The following is a 23,044-nucleotide window of genomic DNA, read 5'->3' as shown; positions in this document are numbered from 1 at the left end:
CACTTTGGTCAGGTCACAGCCCGGCAGCCAGACTTCGGGCTGACGACAGCAAACACGTTTTGGGCCGCAGCTTGGACTGCGGGGAATTTGTGCTATGAAGGCGTACGAAATGATTATATGGTGTTGCACAACTATCCACCTTTGGGTATAAAGGCAGCAAAGTGCACACAGTCCTGCTAGTACGGAGTGTCTTATTACAACTTAATATGTGATTTACATGTCAGAGAGAAGCAGGAAGTTGTAAAGCAGAAAGTTTGATTTCAGGAAATATCCAGAGGTTAGCGATGCCATACTTTACAGACTTTTTTTTTCCCTGCTATATTAAAGTCCGGTTTCCTGGAAGACAACTGGGCTTACTGGTGTGTTGCATGCTCCTGCCTGAATCTGCTTTGTCACCGAGGTGACTGAAAGGTAAGAGGGTTGGGTTGGTTTTTCTTGAACCTTGGAGGGTTTTTTTTTTTTTTTCTTTCCAAATTGCATGAGGAGTAAAGCGAGATTTCAAGGAAAGTGAGTGTCCTGCTGAGCACGGGCGTACGGTTTGCAGACAGTCCGCAGCTTACGGCGCTCCCCGGCAAGTGGAAAACACAGCCACTGGGTAGCTTTTCCTATGACAAATTCCCTTCCCCTGGGAAGGGACGATGGTGGAAGCACAAGTTTGGGAGCTGGTCGCCGTATGTGCGTTTCCTCTTCAGGCAGCTACGGGCTACAAGCGCTCGAGCACTGTTCCTGGGGCACCCAATGCCTCGGCGTCTCTGGCTTTACAGGACAGAGCTTGGCTTACGGCCTCAGCACCTCTCACCTCGTAAACGAGCAGCGCGTAGAGCAGTGAAGAAGAGTGAAAGGTGGGCCGTTAGCCACGTGCTAACAGCATGAGGATGCTACGAAGGGAATGAGAATTTGCTCCTCTGAAGCCTTTTCACCAGCTGTTTTTCCGACTAAGGACAAACTGCTCTGCCTACGGGACGCTCACGCGGCTCAGCCGGACTTTGAAACAGCAGAGCGGTGTCCTGGGTGTGAAATGGGGCGGGGGGCAGTTGTTGGTGGGTTTTTTTTCCCTCTCCTGGATGTTCTGCTACAGATGTGATTGCAACAGGCAAGAAACTAATCTGCCCTAAACCACTTATAGGAAATTAGACCATAAGCGGCTTGTGCTATAGAGAAACATGTCCTGGGCTTCTGTCCCTCTGCTGTTCTGGTTAATTAACTATCTGGTCCTTGTTAACCAAAGAGAAGCCACAGCACCTGTGAGGATACTGGGCAAGGGTTTTAAAGAAATTTAATGGCCTTCTCCCAGAGTTTCTCCCCTTCGGTGCCTGAGGTGCAGGCACCTGCATAGCTGTCTTACACACGGCCTTTCTTGCTCCTGATACACTGGTAGCAGATGCTGTGTAACCTTCAAAGACTTCTCTGCTTTCCTCAACCCTTCAGAGCAGGTTGCAGGGCACTAAAGGCTCTGCAGTGAAGAATGTAATGTCAGCAGTGTGTGACGACAGTGTCTTTCACTGAAGGACCCTTATCTACCCTGTCCTTTAGTGTTTATTTCCCTTGCCTCCAAAATCAGGGCCAATGTTGTTTGATTTTAGGTTTTTTAATTCTTATAAAAAACTTTACACTGTTTGAGTCAGCTAGTCTAGCTTCTGCTCCTGGTACAGGCACGCAGGAGATGACTGGCACAAGCAAACTCCTGCTGGGGCCGCGTTTGCCCCGCCGCAGGCCTGCCAGTGGTATTTCCTGCTTCTTCTTAGTTTCAGTGCACTACTTGACCAAAGCTTCTGCCCAATCCTCTAATGAGCTTCAGACCTCTTCCAATTACCTTGATTTCTGATTACTGTGTTCACTTCCACTCTTCCAGCCTCGACCAGACCAGCCTCTCTTTCTTCCTTCGCCTCCAAAATGCTCCAAGTAGCCACTATATTAATGACAGAGAAGCACATCCCAGGCTGTACAGTGTGAGACAGCCCTAAGGGCATCCCAGGTGGGACAGAGAGCTCAAGTTCCTGGAGAGCCAGTGCTCCCACCACAGATGCTTCTGGATGAGTGCCAGGAGAGGGGGCTCTAGGGCTCAGCACGGCTCTCCCTGTCCTGTCCTCCTGCCAGATCCTTCTTACTAAGGACATTTCGTCCCCCTTGCTCTCCCCAAACCACATTCCCTGCAGCCGCACTCCTACAGCTCTGGAGTAAACCACCCTCTACGCCAAGCCATTCTCCAAGTCACACTGCATCTCCTTCGCTCCTCTAGACTGATGCTGCTCCCAAGACATATATTAAAAAAAAAAAAAAAAGGCAGATTAGAAAAAAGAAGGGTGTAAGATATAGGCAAAATACAGGGATGGGAGGCAGAATATGGGAACCACTATGTTTGTGCCCTTAGAAGCCAGGAGGTATGCGGCAGTTACAGAGCAAATGTTCAGCACACCTGCAGTTTCCGGTGATTTGTGAATTAGAAAATGCTGCTGCAATGCCACCCTCTGGAGCAATCTGTTAACAGCTCTGGATGAGTACCGGATCCTGCAAGTTGAAACCAGGCTGCTCAATGAAAAGAGAAGACTTGAAGGAGAGTGAACACTGATTTTTTTTCCAGGTATTGTACTGGCAAAGCCGTGCAGGTTTCCCCTACTCACCCCATCCCAACTCTGGCATATAAGCTAGCTCTTTCTTCTTGCTGCCTGGGACTATATATTATCTTCCTTGCCTCAGGTAAAGAGTTCAATAACTAACTAAGACCCATTCGTTTCCCTTGCAGAGCTCTTCTGTTACTGGCTTAAGACAGAACATATCCTACAGTCACCCTAGCTGGGCTACTGGAATACAAAGCAACATTTAGCCCAGTAAAATAAACACCAAGGCTAACTGGCAAGGACCAGCCAATATCTACACTAGCACACTCAGCCAGCAAAGCAGAGTGCTTGCATGCAAACTATCCAGTTGGGAATGGTCACTGAAAATCCTAACTCTGGCCCAGGAATTACTTGAGAATGCTAGGTGGCAAGAGCTACAAACATACCAGGGAGCATTCTGCAGTCTTCTATCATCCAGCAGGTAGACCAGCATCCTCTATTGCCATCGAAGACCTCTCCACCTCACCTCCTAAGAAGGCAGTGGCTTTGAAATCAGTGAAAAATGGTAAAGAGATTTCAAGAGCTTGTTTTAAGTCTAAAACTAGTCAGTGTAACAAAAACAATATCAAAGGGCTCCTCTGAAGTACCTGATAGCTAATTAGCATCTGATTCAATTAGAAAGTGAGAAATCTTCGCCGTAGGTAAAACCTATAGTAACTATTAAGCCTGGAATAAAATACATGATGTGAAAATGAGCATAGAGGAGGTAAGACGTACAATCAGCAGAGTCTATAACTGATCAGATGTGGACCCATTAGTTAAGTCTGAACTATAAAAGAAATCAAATTGAGCATCTCCAAGGAAAAAAAAAAAATTCAAACAATTCTGGCTATAGGCAAAAACAGCTGTACCTGCCATACTTACTGGGCAAATACAATCTTCTCATCTGGTACAGTCTGACACCTTTAACTGTCTACTTGTTGAGCACACCAGAACCGAGAACCATAATTAAAGGTGGCCTGGCAGGCACCAAGGAGCTACGACAGGCAGCAGTGGATACCTTTGGCTCTGTGGCATCATTTATGGTTATTGTACCAGTGTGACAGAGCATACTGTCTCCAAAACTGTGACTCCAGAAGTTTATGCAACAGCTGAGGCCTGGCTTTTTAAGGGTTCAAAGGTGTTTTTTAGATAGACAGACAGCGCATTTTTCATTAGAGACCTGCAAGCCAGCTGGTCACAGAGATCTACATCAGACCCAGTGAACTGAGCACACTATATGGAGAACTTGCTCTAAATAGAGCCATCCTTCTATTTCTGTCTCACAAGAGTCATCTGCGATCAGCTAGCCCTGCTGATTTGTCTGGGTACCATAAAGGTACCACCACTCAAGGCCAGCTGAAGTGGCTTCCAGTGAAAATTGCTTATATTATCTCAGTCTGACAAATAAAGGGCCTGTGGCAGACCTCAGGAATAAGAACAGATAAATAATCTCCAGTTGAGTATAATTATTTTTTCTTTCATTTCTGCATCCTATGTGACTATTTCCACAAAGGTACATCCCTATTCCTACCAGTGTATACGTCTATCTAGCAAAGCCTCTATAGCAACAAGACACTGCACAAGAAAATGTCTAACACAGGCCCAGCTCAGGCAGCACTGGCCTCAGCCACCGTGCCCAGTATCTTGCTATCACAAGCACCATAAACTTCCTGATGACAACTTCCCTGGTTGCTGTCTTCAATGAAATTTGCTCCTGAAGGGAGTCTCATTCTTGCACTCGGAAGGTGACAGTGACCCGTGCAGTACTAAAAAATACCTCATACAATATGTTCCTACTTACATTGCTGTAAAAGCCACAGTGACTTACGCACCTGCCTTTAAGAAATGAGCCAGTATCCAGCTGCATAACAGACATGAGGATGTGTGAGGTATGATACAGGCTGGTTTGCAGTTTCAGCAGTGGGACTCAAAGTGGTGCCTGGTACACACAGAAGTAGAAATTGCTAATATGTGGCTTACTCAATTGTCAAGAGGAGACAGCCCTGTAGCTTTGATAAAAGAATGCAGTTCAGCTGAATTTTTTAATTACTTCTTGCTGGGCAGGGCCCAGACCTCTCCACTAAGCACATCACAAGCAGAAGCTCTTCCTCCAGAGCACATCTGTCTTTCAGAAAGAAGTAGAACTAATGTAATTTCTTCCTTCTGTGGCCACCATGCTGGCCATAATTCATGGTGAATTATGGGTGGTGTGTAATGTTTCGTGGTCTATAAGCAGCAGTGCCTAGTCAAAGCTTTATCTTTTTTCTGTTAGCTGGAGAGCATCTGCTCCTTTTTTATTCTAATTAAATTGTGATCCTGACAAACTTCTCCGAATTCTTGCACATATTGAAATGGACAGAACTAAACAACTGTCTGTTAAATGTTTATGCAGCAAGGCAGCCATGGCATCCAGAGGAGATGCACGGCCCTGAAATACTTTTATTGTTCACATTGCCTCTACTACTAAAATCAGACATTTAAACTAACCATTTATACAACAGCAGGCCAATCTCATGAGAAAGCTATGCATTTATTTTCAACTGTTATAGAATGAAAATGATTCCCTAGAGGAAAACAATTACATTTCTTCAATAAATACTTCCTGAAAAGTACAAAACTTGTTAATGCCAGCAAAGAGGGAGATCCTGGTTTCTTTTCCAATGCTGCTGCAGCCTTTTGTCCCTGCAGAGCTAACAGGCTCTTTTACTCAGCAGAATATTTCCAAGAGTTCTCTTTGGCAGTTGTGGCTGTCACTATTCTCCAAGTGGAAGAAGCCCTTTTGCTCTGTCCAACTTATCCAGCACCTCACTATAAAGACCAATCATCTGGAGAATATAAGCATCAACAGTTGTCTGAGTGAACAAGGATGGATAAAGCTGTATCATTCAACTACGTAACAGCAAGTGACAGAGAACAGAAGTGAGGGAATAGGTGGGAAACCACAAACAGCTTCTAAACCTAAAAATTCAAGTTGATGTAAATATTTTTGTACAGATTTGAACATAACGGTTTAGAAAAACATACAATCAAATCAGTGCAACCTATCAAACGTGGATTATTTGTACTGATATAAAGCACAGCTTATAGCTGATTCTTATATCAGTGTATAAAGCTATTCTTAGAGTCTTAACTGATACATTTAAAATGGAATAGAAATTGCAGCCAGCTTTTGATTGACTGACTGGTGCATAGAAGAATGAATGATAACTGCATACCTCATCCAGGCTGTACTTTGTTGAGACCAATATGGGAGTACCCAAACCAAAAATTGTAGAGAGAGCAGCTTACTTATGACAGAGTAAGAACATGGCTTGTTGTTTTCTTCAGAGGTATCGTACCCCAAATTCCTCCCTCATAGGAACTGGCTAAGCAACACCTGGAAAGATGTGCTTTAATAATTTTAATCACATCAGTTTAAATCCAATTTATAGTGGAGTAGATTATAATAGAAACCAAGCTTAAAAGTATCCACAAAAAAGCTGAGTTAACTAAACTGGTACAGCATCTTACCTTCAGTGAATGAAGGCTAGGCACAAGGATACCACCATGGCCACAAACAGAAGTTTATTTCCAAACAGTTATTTGCATAACCCCTCCAGTAAAAGGACACCACATTACTCTTTGCTGTGTATCAAATCCATTCTGGTTTCACACTTTAAAAAAATCTTTCACGATCAAGCTCCCCAAAAGTGTTTAGGCATTATGCTTCCCCTGAAGTTCTTTAAGGATCATATGTAGTGGTTTCTTCATCCAGATCCAAATTCTCAAAAACAATTCATTTCCTCCCCTCCACTACCAGCTATTCCTAAAAAATCCACTCCCACCTCCTCATAACCATCTATTTCCACTTACATGGCCTTCATAGCTTTTCTTCAGAGATCCTAAGTGATTGAGGAAACGCATTCCTAGTCCACACCACTGCTCAGCTTCCTCATATTTACTGATGCTATACTGAAATATTCCTGTATTCCAGGCTCTTGTCATCAACCAAAGGATCTCCATCTCTGGATAAGCATCCTAGAGTAGCAAACAAAGCTACAGCTAATCAGAAAATAGAGTTTTCACTTTAAACCTGACTAATCAAGAGTGTATTAGCATTTAATATTACATCGGAAAAACACAGAATTTTTTCTCCTGCAGAGGACAAAATTCCTTCTGAGCCACGCTGTACCTCACAGTTCATCTCCACCACTATCAAACAGTTTGTTTCCAACATGAATAAATGTTGCACTTATACATTGATAGGACAGGAAATGTAATGATAGAACAGGGGCTGAGAATGATGCTACAATGGAAGTATGCTTTCCTACAATCTATCTATGAACAGGCTGGACTTGCTGCTGCACTACTTTCTCATTTATCCAAACAGTGCTGAATATCCCAATACCTGCCTGCTCACTGCAGATCAGAAGCAGTTCTCAACGTTTTCAGGATTTCTCTGCAGCTGCGGCCGCGGTTTGCTAGAGTGAAAGCTGCCTTTACTGATAACCGTAGAATGGAAGCTGGAGTACTTAGCAAGCTTTGAACTGGTGGGGAACTGATTCAGTTGGTGAAGCAAAGGACAAGCAACGAATTTGCTATGTGAATCCTTAAGGGAAGTCTGGAAGGATTTTATTTCCATATTTCATAGACACTTTTCATTCTAAGTAAGAGGGTCGAGAGTGAGTTCCTGAACTGCGGCATCCATTGCTGAGTAGGAGGGATAAATCAGAAGTGATGTACCAGCTTTCTAACTGATAATGTTCTGGTGTGCTGCTCTGATTTCCTTCTTTTAGTGTGGTACCGATTATCATCTACTGCCATGAGCAAGACTGCAAAAAATGGTTTCTAGTACTGATGAAATTACGCTGTTATGACTATCAGTCCACATTAATATTTCAATCATATCTCTCAACAAGAGCAGACACAAACATGGAAACACTCTTTTCTGGGAAAGTAGGAAGCATATCTTTATGTCATTTTTCTAAAGGAAGAGACATTCAAACATGACTGAAGAAATCGTTATGCACTGGGATGAAGCTATGAAATGTAATATCGGTTTCATTAATCCTGAGTAGCAGGAATGTTCCTTAAATTATTATCTTTGAAATTCTGCGTAGAAAAGTCTGATTTCCTCAGTACAACTACCTTCACTGTATAGCATATGCTTCAGGCCTGAAAGAACCAGCAGAAATGCAGCTTACCAAAAAAAAGATTTCACTCTCCATACATCTGCCCTTATAGAAACAAGTTTAAGAACAAATGCACTGCAACAAATACTCACAGAATAGGAATCTAACTCCAGCTCATTTGGAAAAAATAAGAATACAGTAAGTCTCTAAATAAATTTAACAAAACAGAGTTGAGCAAAAAGCAACAACAATATCTAAATTTTACCCTGCTTTAAATTGATCTGGAAAAGTAATCTGCATTTACAAAACCATATTCAATGTGTGAATGTAGACAGCAAGATGAGGAAAAATAGATGTTCCAGCTCAAGATGTTTCTAAAACAAGCACCGAAAATTTGGCCTTCAATGTCTCCAAAAAAACCTTATAAAATCTACAGAAATATGCAATTGAGTCATAAATATCTAAGAGCCATTTATCTTGAAGTAATTTCACTGCATCTTCTACTGAAGAACTCTTAGCTGCACCACATAAAACAGTATATAATGTCAGTCTGCTAATTACTGTCATTCTAATGAGAATGTTTTTAAATGTGCTCATGATCATTTCCCATTTTTTTTTCTGTTCAACTTACTGTGCTGCTGACTATGCTCAGAGCATCTTCAAAGTAGCCCCACACCTCTTGCAGTACACAGGCATCCAGGTCTGTTACTCCGGATGGCAGAGAAAGATTAATCAAACTATGTAAGCATTTGCTGGGAATCAAAACAGAGCAAAAGAGGAAATGTATTTAATAGCATATGCACAGAGCAAATAGCTGTATTTTAGTATCACTAGCGCACTAGCTTGTGTGATTCCCATGATTGCTAGCCTGGCATTTCCATCTCAATGATTTCTATGCTTACATTCTGTTTGCAGAAACATACATTTTCCTAGTATCAGATCTCAATTGTACAACTGATGCAAAGAGAGAGCCAAGAGCAACAATTTAATTAATTATTTTCAGTGCAGAGCTCCACAGTAAACCGAAAGGATAAACCTATAGTAAAAAGTAAAAATAAAAAGAAAGATACTTATTCTAATTTCACCAAGACATAACTAAGTAGTCAGCATCCTGCCTGTTCAGCTGTACTCAGAAAACTGGTACAAAATACATGCATTCTGAAAACAGCTCTCTCCTCAGTGTAGATGAAGACAGACAATATATTAATATTGGTAACCTCTGTGCAACAATTACTGCATGGAACTCAAAAGGAGAAAAAAAAATCCATTATGAGGTACAACTGAGAGAGAAGTGCATACCAGGTTGTTTTTCAGATTCCATAAGCAATAGCTGTTACAGGGCTTGTCACCCAGCAAAATAAATCACGTATGTACCATGGCATCACATCCCTAACTTGCAACTCATAGCTTTTTCTTCAGCCTTTAATTTCTCTTCACTTCATTTTCTTTTAAATACCTAGCTCACTACTGCAGAGTAACACCTGGAATGAACACCTTCATCGTAAGAAACAGCAAGAGACTCTTTCTGGATCTATATTGGAAATCTGATTGTTTGGGAAAATATGCTTAGTGAATAGATTTCAGTTACTATACTCTTAAACACCTATTAGTCGGTCATAATTTAGAGGTATATTGGTTGGTCAGCAAGAAGAGGAAAGCTGCACATAAACTAAAAGGCATTTTTTTCAAACTGCAGGCATTATTACCTGTCAACATTCCCAATCACAGGCCCATTGCAAAGCTATGTGATAAGACTAACCTAAATCTCACAGCATCAATAGCAGTCTGCTTTCTGTGAAGGTTCAGGGCACTCTTGAGAGCCTTCTTACAAAGTAAGGGATACCGAGCTGGAGATTCCATTGCTAATGCTTGAAAACAAAAGGAAATAGAGAACAAGAAAAAAAAAACGACTGAAGGCAGACTTTCTCTCATCGGTCACTAAACTGCAATATGTTGCCAGATCCTGTGCAACAAACAACTAAAAAGAGATTTGCTTAATGCTTATGCTGGTCACAAGCTAGCACTTCTTTACTGCTTACTTACTCAAAGCATCATCAATAAAGACAAAACAGAAGTACAGTAGATTTAATAATTAACAAGTACTTCCTCTGTTCTCTTCTTCTGTTGCAGTAACCCAAGAATAATAAGCTCTACTCAACTAGGATCATTCTCTGGCCTATGCTAGTTTGGAATTTATAACAGTTTACGTGAACAACCCTTTCCGGACTTGTAACTTACACAAATGCCTCAGGTTCTAGAAACAGAAGGATGCTGTACGTTCATCATCCATGTAATAAGATGATATTTCAAAATATAAATCTCTGACTATTGCTGAGATCCTAAGCATCTTTGCTTCAGGACAAGATATGTATGGTTAGACTAATTCTATGCACGATGTACAATACACAATAATCCTAGTCATCAAAAATTAACAGGAAAGAGTAACATAAGCTATTTTGCACGGCTTGAAGAATTACGAAAATACAAATGCAGTCCTTACATGCAATAATTTCCAGCGTCTTGATCTCTATCTGTGGCTGTTCCCATACAGACTCCATAAGGTTGCTGAGTGTTGGATCATTCAGTTTGGCTCTTGCTTCAAATTCATAAAGAAGCAACAATGTGTCTGTTGGATCTTTAGCAAAATCTCCTACAGGAGAGACAGAATTGGCTGTATACAACTATTCATTTACTTAAAGCTACATGGTATGCAGGAAGGTATCAATTTTGCTTCCAACAAGCAGGAAAATCGTTAAGGTACTCAGATTTAACAGTACAGCAAGTGGAACTCAGAAACTCACTTGGACAGCAACCTCAAACGTCCAAAGCACAACCGAAACGACCTCCCCATTTCCAAATCTGGATTGTTTATAATTGGCTAAATTCATGCAACCCTTCAAAGGAAAGGTATAGGTGCTAACAAAAAGCCTTTTTCATAGACAAATAAATAGACAGAAGGCCAAAGGCTCAACGTGTCAACCTATCAAATAATTTACCATTAGTGTCAAATTCTGCTAGAAGATTTGGCATCTTTCTAGTAGAAAAGCCTTCAGGAAATCCTTAAACACACTGAAAAAGTGTGGGAGAACAGTAGAATCTTTAGGAGGATGTAAACCCAATATAACTACCAAACCTTTACCATACTATTAAAAAGACCTCTGTTTATGCTAAAAAAAACACTCTCAGGTTCTTCCAGGGCAATAAGCTTATCCACACACTAGCCAAGATGTGGTGAAGGAGTGAAGGAATGACCTGGCTGCTGTTCCACAAATCTCTTCAGTAGACACTTCCATCTAGCAAGAATGTCCCAATACTGCGATAATCAATCCTTTGGGATTTTCAGGATAGAAATAAAAAGGGAAGAAGTCTTTCTGAGTGATCTTGCCTTCAGTGCAAAAGGGCAAAGAGAATCTCAAATCAACCTTTAGTTCTGAAACAATAAAGTTAAAGTGGAAAAAAAAACATCAAGAGTCGCTCAGCATCTTAGCTACTGGTTGAACACACCCATCTCCAGGGAAAAGTCTGATCTAAATTGACATGCAATAGTAAACCAACAGAGGATGGGTTTTGGCACTCCCAAAATACATTACCAGGACTTCCTGTATTTTAAAATGCCTTATCTATAAAGAGGCTAATAAAATTATTAAAACTGTACCTTGTCTTACTTCAGGGCAACAATCAAGTCAAGGAAAATATATACAACAACATCCTTAACCTGGGTGATCCAGGTGGAGATCTGGTACCTACCTACTCTAGAGCGAAAAGCTTGGAATTTAACATTTGTGACAAAAAGTCAACCAGATTTCACTCTGAAAAACTGCTCCACACCTCACACTATCTAGACAATAAAAAGACGGCAATGACATACAAAAAAAGTACAGATGGCTTTGCCAGTTCTTCAATCATATTGCCACACATTTGCTTCAACACTCTTTAACTGAGACAGTAATTCCATATTCCTTGTATTTTCCATGATTACAGTGACAAAGTCTGAGAGTTAAATGCTCTGAATAGACAAAATTTCTAGCTTACCTGTTAATTTCAGAACTTTCCAGATCTCCTTGCATGCCTGGAGATGTTGAAGGGCCTCAGTCAAAAGTTCCATCTATTTTACAAAATATTCAAGAAGCTATTTTTAGGTCACAGTTTTAAAAGCTAAAGAAATAAACACCTCAAATGACAGCAGCAGAGAGATTTCTATACCTTGCTCTATAATAAATGAAGAATCAGCCTAATTAGTACATCACCTATACCAGTTTCTGCTTTAAGTTTTTTCTCTCATTTTCAAAGATCTCTACATCTCAGACAAACCTTCTTCACCCTTATAGTTCTGCTGTTCCAGAAAAGGACCATATAGGTCCCCATAGCACATCATTTATTTTAGCTCTCAAACATAAAATAGTATCATTGAGACTGACAGACAACTAATTCTCACAGAACAAACTGCTGTGTACTACTCTCTGCAAAAGCAACATAAGGTTCTATGATCATGACTGCAGAGCAGGATCTTTTTCTTCCTCCAAAACCACAGTATACGTTCCATAACCTCCCTACCAGAATGTGCATACATAAAAACAAATAAACTGAGCTTTATCCCAACCGTATCAATAATTATTTTCAGCAACTGCATAATCCTACAGATGCAGTAACCATCTGCCTATTCAACCTATGTTTAGCAACATATTCCTTACATAGTATGAGGCTGAAACTCCTTTAAGAAAGGGTATTGCCCTGACTCCTTGCTGATACAGATCTCTTCAGAACCTATTTACAGAAATCCAACATTACCAATTGTCTAAAAAGCATTAGGCATATTGTTTCTAATTAACTATGAAAGGTTCCCATATTTCCAATAATCTGTTCTGAGTGAAAGATCCAATATTTTTAAATCAAATGAAATGCTACACTGAATGTTTATTTCATGTGTATGTAGAGAATCAGTTAAAATAACAATGCCTTACCTGCTCAGAAGGTGTTACTTGTTGTCTCCCCATTTCCAGATCAATTGCAGCTGCCATTAACAGGCATGTCTTCTGAGCAATCAAAACAGCTTTGTCAGAAGGACAAAACTGGGACAACTGAAACCAAAAATAGAAACAAGTAATGAGAATTCTGTCTACACAAAACAATATTGCTCCTAAATGGACGGTTGCTGAGTTTCATCTATGTCAATTTTAGTAATCAGTCATAAAGAGTACATGTTCATATTGCAATACTGCTTGTATAATTACACAAAAAGATTGTTTAATTATAAGGGTTATAGCAGTGTTGGAGTCCATTCTACAAAGACCACATGCAAAGAACACAGTGTTGGTATGCTCTGTATGGAGATCAGGACTCGATGTTCATACTAATGATACAGTTTCCAAACTTCAGAATCAGTTTATTTTAGAAAGTTCTCATTTAATTCTATATTTCTTATGACATTTTTAAGCAATAAAATATGACAATAATGCCTACATTTTGTATTACAAGCCAATTTCCTTCTGACAAGTGTTCCATGTTTCAGAGTGTGCAAGCATGTCTCTAAGAAGGTATCTGATACATGAATGCAACTTCTAACAGAACTAGATGGATGACAGGATTCCTCAATCAAAGATACTAGTGAGAGACATACCTTGAAAGACAGTACAAAGAAATCTCTCATCTTCTCAGGGCAATTCTGGAACTGTACAGCCAAATTCCAAGCTAACAAAAACATTGGAACAGGAGACGAGAATAAAAATCTTCCACACATTATGGGCTATACCCATAAAAACTCTAGTAATAGGTGGTTCATACATTCTATGATTCAATTTCTTAAACGAAGTATCATCAACAGTTCATTTAACAACAGCAAGAAACACCTTTAGTGATATGTTAGATTAAACATAGATTACTCATGCTTTCAAATCCTTTGTTTTAATGATTTTATCAAAATAAGTAGCCATTCTGCCACATATCCTCCCCACGAGACCATGCATGGAAAGTAACACTTTCTTATGTTGGTAAACCAAAACAGAATCTGAATAAAAATGTTAAATAATATTCCTAATCCAAAGCAAAAAAAAAAAAAAAAAAGAGAGAGAGAAAAAAAAAGAAAGAAAACGGACAAAAAAGAAACATTCTCCATTTTACCCCCACAGGGTTATATAAAGGAGAAATAAAAATACCATGCTTATTAGTATATGAATCAGATATAGCCATCTAAAGACAACAGTATGATTTTTATGCATGAGAATCTGATCTAACTAAATATTTAGACTCTGCAGCAACTGCAGATTCTAACTTGCATAGTAATTTCTTCCCAGGGACGTATTTTTGTGGTCTAAATTATTTATTCTGTGAGCCAGAGTGTTGCTTTGGAAAGAGTGCAGTCACCCCAGATCAGTTCCATTCACACTGGTGTTTACTACTGTTGACCTTTGCTACTTGTCTTCCTCCTTTGCTCCTCTTTTTTGGAGCACTGCCACATTGGGAGGTTGCATGCATAAGCACATCATGACAGGTGTCTTATGTTATTGATTTCAACTATTTTCTCTTCTGTATGCTCTGGGTGAAGCATGAATCTGAAAAATGATTTCAATCCATTACCCTACGCTTACATTTCTATTCATAAACAACGAATGTACTGATGATGTCTGGTGTAACAAAGACTGCTAAATGAGGATCCAGAAACACATTATGGATTATGCTTATGAAAGCTCCACAGGAGCTGCATTTCCTGCTGGAAAACATCATCTGTGATAATGTTTTTAGTTTACATTTCAAATGCACAGTCCAAGGTAAACTCAAGGACTGCTGATTTAAGTGAGTAATCAAGATTGTCTGCCTGGGTGGCTGAGTTAAGCTCATCCTGCACCATGATCACACCATGCACCACTCATACTGGTGCATTCATGTGAATTCATAGTTCTCAACTTGTCCACATCACAACGTGCATACTCAGTATTTGGCACGAAGGTATTTTATTACTCTTAGCAGTAGTTTTTTCTGACACTGAAGAAAATCAATATCCTTTCTCTTTGCCTGATCCTAATTTTCGATTCTGTAGCACAGAGTCTTGTTAGCAAAGGGTTAAGTAAGAGAAAAATGATGAGGTTTTATCATGGACATACAACATTTCCTGTGGTGAAGTGAATAATGTACTAGCTAATCCAACAGTCACATAGAGCTTGTGTGAGTGTTTGTCCTGGTAACTTATTTAAGGCGTGAGGCATACATGACAGTTTCGTAAGACAGAAAATACAGAAGGAGAATTCTAAGACTAGTTAAGGCAGGGCCTGCCAGAGGTGCCAACTTTTACAAACCTATTGTATCTTTAACACACTTTTCTTCTTCCTTAACATGTGGCTGAGAGAAGGTGGAGGTGATAGATTTTGAGAATGAAACCTACCAACTTTTCTAAACCAGTGAGCTTCAAGGATCCTTCTGTCCCCTGTCAAACTCTCTTCTGGGAAAGGCTCAGCCAGTCTCTTGTGAGCTGCAGAAGATGTGTTATTCAATACATAAATAGCCTTTTCTGAGCAGAATAAAAACATTTCCAAACATAGCAACTACAATTACAAAACACAGGTTCTCAAAACTCCCACATAATTCCTGATGAAAAGTTCTTCTCACAACTTAAGTCTAATATGCTTGATCAGGGAGGTTTATAAAAAAATCAAAATGCACCTCAAGCAGCAATTATTTTAAGATATATAAGGCTGCCAACAAGTATTGCCCCTTCAAAAGAAAAGTTTTTTGACACTGAAGCCTAATGCAGAAGAGTTTTACTTTATTAGCACAAAAAAAAATTTTTTTAAATATAAAAACTGTCTTAAGGCCCTTCTTTGAAGAACCCTTATTTCATTTAGTTCAGTTCGTCGTCGTCTTCTCCAGTCAGAGCCAGGATGGCTAGAGTAGCAAAAAGTTCTAAAATTTCACGAACTTTGTTGTCCAATGAATGATAGAAGTGAAAAGATTTAGTGAAAATGAACACGTCTTCAGATGCTGAAAAGTCCTCTGGAAAACTCCTGTAGCTTTCCTAGTGCAAGTAAGAAGATTCTTTTTCATAGGACAGCATAACTAAAAGGAGCAACCAATTCTGACAAGCCTCTCCTGTCTTTCAGCAATTTGCTATTAATCCTTGCAGTTTTCTAAGCTGTCCAGGACAAAAATATAGCATTAATTTAATCTAAGAAATCTTCCTTTTTAATCGGCTAGAGCAGCAAAGACCACAGTACTTGGCATTTAATTAATGCCAATATAAATTCACATTGCTAATCCAGAGTACAAAAACAAACTTTTTTGTGTGTGTGTGGTAGCCCTGCTGCTAAAGATACTAACTTTGTTCTTGCCAATGCAGTCAGAGTGTGTGATTGTCACTTACAGCCACCCAGACTGTGACTTGTACACAAGTATCTGCTGTTTGCATGTGTGGCCTTACGAAAGACTTACTTTTGTTTCCTAAAGGGAAATTGCCTAGAAGAAAGAGCCTTTTGTCTGACAGAATCTGCCAAGTACAGGCTCTACTAGATATGATTCTTCCAACACAAGCCTACAAGTTTTCAAAAGCAAAATCTGTATCGCTGAAGTCCAACTTCACAACACTGTCTGATCTCCAGATCTAACTTGGCTCCTAATTTCTACTAATTTCAGTGAGAAGTTGAAAACCTAAACTGAAATAAGCAGTCTAAATGTTTAGTTGGAATGGACTTTACCACATCATAAATGCTCTCAAATAGAAAAACTACAGAAAATGTAAACAAAACAAAAGCATACCCAAGGTCAGGTAAGTCAACATTGAGTCGATATCTTTACCTCTAAAATGGAAGGAAAATAAAGTTTTAGAAAATATTTAATTTATTTTCTTATGACAAAATACATTTATGATGGAATACAACAGCTCTGTAATTATGGATACAATCATTCTTCCTCTCACAAACTTTCAGTCATTAGAACTTCTGGCATTTGAAGTTGTGGAAGGAGTAGTGAAGGCTTGCAGTAAGTTTTATTAATCTACAGTGGTGAAAATCGTTGTAGAAGTGTAACAGGTGATCTTCCCAATCACTGGAGCTGCAGGTTAAATTTCTAATTTGACTACTCTGTTTTCTTGTCTGTCAAAATCCAACAGTACAGCTCTCCTCTCAGGCCAGCACCTTATTAAGTGGCTAATCTTCAGCAAGGAAGATCTCACACAAAAGTTCTCACTCAGGACCTCTGAAAGATATCTCATCCTACTGTCAACACTGAAGTTATTCCCCATCAAAAATACCTGACAGTCTTACACATTAATGAAAGAGGAAGGAAAAGAGCAAGAATGTAAAGAAAGGGTTATGCAAGAAGAGATGGTCCTATGTGATGCCATTAGGTCAAATCAGGAAATGATCTGAGTGGATCTTTAACTAGCATAAAAACTAATCTCATGATTACACTCTAAGAAAGTAAGCCCTGTGTATATATTATACTGTGTGTGCAACCTATCCAACATAAGAAAATAGTTTTGCAAATGGATTCACCTTCTCTCTTCACTTCTCTCTTCATTTTCTGCCATGACTTCTGACAACATAAGACGAACCAAACACCTATATATGAGAGAAATAAACAATGATGAGACTAGAAAAAAAAATAGCAACAATGTACTTCACCCTCAGGATCCAGGAAGAAACTTGCTTTCTTTGTTATGCTGTCAGTCCATATAACTCAAAGGGTGTGACACTGAGAATAAGATTATTCTATTTCCCACCCTTTTGCCTTATTCAGTCTACCTCATTCTGTCTATCAAGTAACTAGTAAGTAAATAAAAGTACTTTGAGAAAAGTTTTAAGGAAATATTGGAAGGAATATATTTGTTTCATTTTTTTTTATGAAAGTGATGGAATAGTTCAACAAGAAGATACTAGTTGATCAGAAGATACAAATGAACTGGTATTTTCACCAAATACACTGTTGCAGAATCAACAGAGTCACTGTTGGTCATCTATTCACATCACAATACAATCATAAAATTCAGAGCTATAGATACTACCTTCTTGGTAGGGGATAGTACTCCCCTTCTTGGAAGAAAACCAAAATATCTGCAGATGCTAGTTCAGGACTGAGGTAAACCTGCAGCAAGAAGACTACTAACTAATCTTTAATCTACTCTGTTCGCCACCTTCCTCAATACTATAAATTCTTTAAAAAAAAAAAAGGTCAGAAAAAGTTCTTTCCTTGTAAGTATATCAAATTCTTACTTTAAAGCTGCAAATACTTGCTGGCAATCTTGCGAACGTTCAGATAAATACTCCAGAGCTTTGATAGCCACAACTTGTTGTTCATTCTGAAAACAAATTAAAACATGCTTTGTATAAGCCATACTACCTCAATTACCACCCTCACAAGAGGGAGAGGGGAAAAAAAAAAAAAGAAGAAGAAGAAGCAGCACTTTGTGAAGGTCTGCGCAGTTTATTAGCAGGAAAGACCAAAGGACTGCACAGAAAATAGCCTCAGAGCCAAGAGAAGAAACATACAGAGAGGTCATATGATTTCATGAACAAAGAGTCAACGGGAAGAACAGGATCACTGCAGTTTGGCAAGGGTTTCATGCTTTGCAGTGCCGTGAACAAAGCCCTAAAAGGAAACCAAAAGCCTCTTCTACTTATACCAGTGTAATCAGCCAGTTTAAGCATCACTCAGTCACCACTTGCAGGCAAATAGGAGGGACAATTGATTTTTCAGTCTTTCATTGATGTACATTTTGTAGACAGGTTCCCCTAGCACCTCAAAAAGCAAATCTCAGAAGCTGAAAAGAAATGTAACATTTTGCTGAGGAGAACTTTATGGAAATATGGCATGCCATTTTCAGCTACCAATACTTACAACTTAGAAACTTTTACTTTCCTAACAAATCTTAAACAAATACTATTTCTTTTCAGGTAAAATCATTTTCTACTTTGTTTTATACATCAATTTGACTACATATAGTAAGACTTTGGTCCCTGAAACTTGAAATACTTAGAAATGCATGACATACCTAGAAATACTAAAAGTAGGACAGCTGCCTACTTATATTAATGAAGCAAAATAAAGACAATGTTACCTCCAAAGCAATTTGGGCAGCTAAACTCAGGAGGTCAGTGCCTGTATTTCCATCAACTAAGAGCTTGTCTCCATGTTGAGATTGCTTTTCTGCTAGCTTCCCCATTGCAATAACTGCTTCCACAGCTGAAATAGACATAGGGAAAATTCAGCGAAAATTTTCATAGAGGTAATTGAAGAGGGAAAGTTCTACTGTTTTAACAAGGCTTTAGAAATGACTTATGAAAGGCTATAATTCTTTTTTTTAAATATGAAAAACCAAGACAAAAAAATCCTGACCATGCCAGCACTTCCTCACAATTAAGCATTTCTTTACTAGAGAGGTGCCAGAAAGGCTTTCCAAGCTACTAATCTAAGGAAACGAGGATGTCAAACAAATGAAACTCTATCTCAAATCCTTAATTTTGTTCTGCTAAATATCTGTTTGTCACAGAAGACAGAGGACTTTCTCTAATACATGGTCTGGGAATGATTCCAAGCTCCTACATCTTGGCTCATGCTAAGGGTGCTGCTGCTTTTATATTCACATTGTGCTGTGGTTCCTACTCTACATTATGTGAACAAATTACGCTGTCATTAAAAAGATGTATAGAGAATAATTAACTGGCACAGAATTCATTGGAAAATGTTCTATTTATAAGCCCAGCATGTTACTCCGTATTCTAAGTAAGTAGACTATATTCCTTAATTTTCATTATTTGAGCTAAGATTCTCATTAAAATATGAAATGGCAGAGCTCATTAGAAAGAGTCTACAGAGACATCTCATTCTGTAATTTGCCTCAGTACTTCATGTACTTTCTCATAACCTTTCTCACAAATTCATGTATTTTCTGGTAACTTCTGGCTCTGCTTGACCAGAGAAATTAAGAGCAGCAATAATGGTTCAGTTAAGGCTCATCTAGCTCAGTACTCTGTTTTAACAGTATATGCTTACAAAAGAATATTAGAAACAGTACGTATAAAATCATTCTCACCAACTACTGTGAATTCTACTTTAACTTCTGCCAATAAAAAGATTAGACTTCCTAGACGGAGGATCCATCCAGAAAATATCCAGCTGAGGCAATGAACTCCACGATTTATACATTGTTGGCAAAAAGCATCCTCCTTTGACTGTTTTATATCTATAGCCTGAGAGTTTTGATAGCTATCCTTTCAATGCTATCTTTCCCTATGTTATGTAAAACAGTAATTAAACACTCTCCAGCCACCTTCTCCGTAATAATCATGATCTTGCAGATCCTTCTATCTTCTTCCTACTGTGTCCCTGCCAAGATGAACAGTCCAAATCTACTTTGCACTTCTGCTCATCATTCAAGACTAATCTTTGTTGAAATAGAATAACAAAACGCACGTAGTTGAACTGTGAATTATACAATGGCCTAGATATGCCCCTCTTCTGCTTTCCACTTATTTCCTAATAATTCTAATATTCTACTTGCTATTTAGGATCCTCAACCACAAATAATTGAAGCCTGGGAAGTTACTCAGGAGGATATCATATGATTGCCCTATTTTTACAAGCTTCCCCAGATCCACTCACAACTACTGCCAAAACAAGGATACTGGGCTTTGGTTTGACCTAGTTCATCTGCTCTCACTCTCATGCTCCTAGCTGCTTTTGAGAACTGAGCTAACATTTTCAGAGAACTAGTCACAGAAAGTATGAGATTTCTTTCGTTGGGGTTATTCTCTAACCATATGTTCCAGTCCACGCTATGGAAACTAGTTTGGTTTGACAGGATTGGGCCCTGATAAATCCATTTCTCTTATTTACCCACTTGCTATCTTATGAATGCTTACAAATGTTTTGATTATTCCAGAATTTTCCTAGGAAAGGAAATAAAGCTGGCTGACTTTTCCTTCTTTTTAAAGAAATATTATGTTCGCCCTTTTCAACTTCCCCATGAATCTAAGGCCCATATAGACATTATACACAACTTGTAGAAGAGATGGCTGGTTTTATTTTGTTTTAATAAGAATACAAACACATATGCAAGGTTAATAATGTCTGCAACAGTTGGAAAAATAAACTGGCCTGATTCTAACAACTGCAGGGGAAAGAAGAGAAGTTGAGACATAAGGTGGAAATTGAGCTCAGCTCAGTGGTCTTAAATTTAAGCTGACAGAAAATCATGGAAAAGGTGTCACAAAGCAAGATGTCAAACTAGAAACAGAAGAAGCAAAGATGTAGAAGTAGATTTCTGCTTTACAGAATAAAGATAGCAGTCTTTAGAGTTGATTACACTATTCAGAACACAAGATGGGAGGAAAAAAAGGGAGCACAGAGAGAAACAGATATTAAATCTCAATTGAAAAATAGAAGAGAGGGGCATCTACAAAATTTTGGATGAATGAGCACAGAAAAAAGAAGATAATGGGAGCTCAGGATTTATAAGATTCTAAGCGGAAAAAGACAATCAATGGAGTCAGAAGTAGGAAAGTGAAAAGGTAAACTGAAATACAGCTCAGACTAACTGTTTCATCAAAAAGAAATGATCAGAACACTAAGAGCAATTTCACAGAATCTAATTTGGAGAAGGCCTGGGACAGAGTCAGAAGATAGAAGTCAAGGGAATAGATACAGACACTAACTTAAAAAAACTCAGAAATTAAAAGCAGCATGAAACTAGGAGATAACATGAGAAGCAGGCTAAAAGAGCTACTGTTTCTAAAAGCAAAAAGAAAAAACAAATTACTCATATTGAGACAGATTACACTTATCATTGCTTCTACCTTTTTCAGTATTATTCTCCAGCACTGCAATCTTATAGATACTGAACTGAGTAAAAATGCTGTTCGGATCACATCTCTCTGCTTCTTTCACTGCCTCTTTAGCCTATTAACAGAAAAGGCTAAAACAATTTAGTCCACTGACATCTTGACATCTAGAAATTAGTAATATATGTTGCAAGAGGAGACAACTATAAAGATATGCAAAATTTTAATGACTATATTACTGATATTTATAAAAATTCCCAAGAGGCTTGGTTTAGCGGCATCCTTCCTGGAAAGAAACATGACCAGAGCAGGAGGTGGCACCAAAGGCTGACAACGATGCAACTGATTCCTCAAAATCAGAGCTACAGAATCAGAACACAAGAGAAGCCCTGAAGGTTTTGAGAAATTCAACTCCCTTCTATTACTTTGAAATGTGAAGTATAACACTCACAAACCAGAAGGCCTATATAGGGAAAGCAAATGCACTTCACTGCAGAGGTAAGGGCTAATAAGCTGTTGTGGGATGTTCTAGTGGTCAAACTCTTTTCCTGCTAGGGCTCATCTTTCTTAGAAAAGAAGGTGGCTTCTAATCTGAGAATAAAACTGATATGCAGGCATGCTCACAGGACTTGTGGATGGTTCCCCCCACTAGAATAATAGATGATACAAGAGATCCCAGTAGCAGCTAAGAAGATGAATGACATCTCCCTGTTGGATCATGAAAGGTAGGCAAAGACAGCTCCCTCTCTCTCAGAGCAAAGGAGATACAGTAACAAGGAGGTAAACCAAGTCCCAGTGACACAGCTATAAAAATAACAGCAATAGGAATAAATATATATATACCTTGTCAAGCTGTTTCAGATGAAGATAGCAAGAAGCCATGTTCCTCTGCAGTTTAGCCAAGTTCTGATCTATCTGCCCAGGTGTGTAGAAGCTGACAGAGTAGTTGTACCACTGAAGAGCTTCGGAATAGTTTTTTGCCTAGGAAATTTTTTTAAAAAGAAAAATCCTTATTTGGAGGATTAAACTGTCTATGCTCTCTTAAATTAAACAAAACAATCACAGAAAATGAAGAGTAGTGTATTCTATATTCTAGTGTAATCTTTGTCCCAAAACAGCAATCACTGATCCTACAATGCAGGTACATTCATTTGGAAAACTGATGATTTCCCTATTCCTATTCTTCCCTTACTCTTATGGCCATTATCAGAGATATGACACTGGACTAGCTGGATCTTTGGTCTGACTCAAAAAGAATATTCTTATGACTAAATACAAAATAGAAATCTTATTAAAAAAAAGAGAGAGAGAGAGATTCTCTCCATGATACAAACCCTTGCACAAGAACCTCCACCAGAAGCTGGAGCCTAACAGCGTTCAAGAATGTGGCATCTTCTGATGCCCAGATCAGTGCCAAAAATCATTATCACTGATATGACAGTCTGCATTAAAGGCACAAAATAAGAAGGTGGCTCAAACCACGGTCCCTTGATGCCACAAATGGAGACAGTACCAGCTCTATGACACTGCATGTGACAAATTTACTGCCAAGACCCCATTTGGTTGATAG

At 38.9% G+C, this 23,044-nt stretch overlaps 1 protein-coding gene and 1 long non-coding RNA gene across 13 annotated transcripts in view; both read right to left on the bottom strand.

Annotated features, from left to right (window-relative positions):
• Positions 1-1,550: 1,550 nt before the first annotated feature.
• Positions 1,551-3,080, bottom strand: LOC134145412 (uncharacterized). Its single transcript, XR_009959601.1, has 3 exons — positions 3,005-3,080; positions 2,417-2,508; positions 1,551-1,909 (listed from the first exon to the last, which is right to left on the bottom strand). It is a non-coding gene; the product is annotated as an uncharacterized LOC134145412 (long non-coding RNA).
• Positions 3,081-5,111: 2,031 nt separating this feature from the next.
• The window catches only part of TEX11 (testis expressed 11), a 35,579-nt gene continuing 17,646 nt past the window's right edge, over positions 5,112-23,044 (bottom strand). For 8 of the 12 annotated variants that reach the window (XM_062584937.1, XM_062584925.1, XM_062584926.1 and 5 more), the window contains 15 exons: positions 22,318-22,455; positions 21,490-21,592; positions 18,753-18,877; positions 17,908-17,993; positions 17,191-17,256; positions 16,454-16,494; positions 15,087-15,173; positions 13,329-13,399; positions 12,673-12,789; positions 11,744-11,816; positions 10,212-10,361; positions 9,471-9,579; positions 8,343-8,463; positions 6,453-6,617; positions 5,112-5,425 (listed from right to left, as the gene is read on the bottom strand). In XM_062584937.1, the coding sequence (XP_062440921.1) occupies positions 5,354-5,425; positions 6,453-6,617; positions 8,343-8,463; positions 9,471-9,579; positions 10,212-10,361; positions 11,744-11,816; positions 12,673-12,789; positions 13,329-13,399; positions 15,087-15,173; positions 16,454-16,494; positions 17,191-17,256; positions 17,908-17,993; positions 18,753-18,877; positions 21,490-21,592; positions 22,318-22,455 (1,524 nt within the window). In that variant the 3' untranslated portion in view covers positions 5,112-5,353. Of the gene's footprint in view, positions 5,977-6,452; positions 6,618-7,191; positions 7,755-8,342; positions 8,464-9,470; positions 9,580-10,211; positions 10,362-11,743; positions 11,817-12,672; positions 12,790-13,328; positions 13,400-15,086; positions 15,174-16,453; positions 16,495-17,190; positions 17,257-17,907; positions 17,994-18,752; positions 18,878-21,489; positions 21,593-22,317; positions 22,456-23,044 lie in introns of those variants that run through there. The other 4 variants (XM_062584927.1, XM_062584928.1, XM_062584932.1 and 1 more) reach the window with 4 other exon arrangements.

This window comes from Rhea pennata, chromosome 11, assembly GCF_028389875.1.
Source record: "Rhea pennata isolate bPtePen1 chromosome 11, bPtePen1.pri, whole genome shotgun sequence".
Lineage (NCBI taxonomy): Eukaryota > Metazoa > Chordata > Aves > Rheiformes > Rheidae > Rhea > Rhea pennata.
The sequence above is the reverse complement of the archived record's forward strand: the minus strand, read 5'-3'. Positions and strand labels throughout refer to the sequence as shown.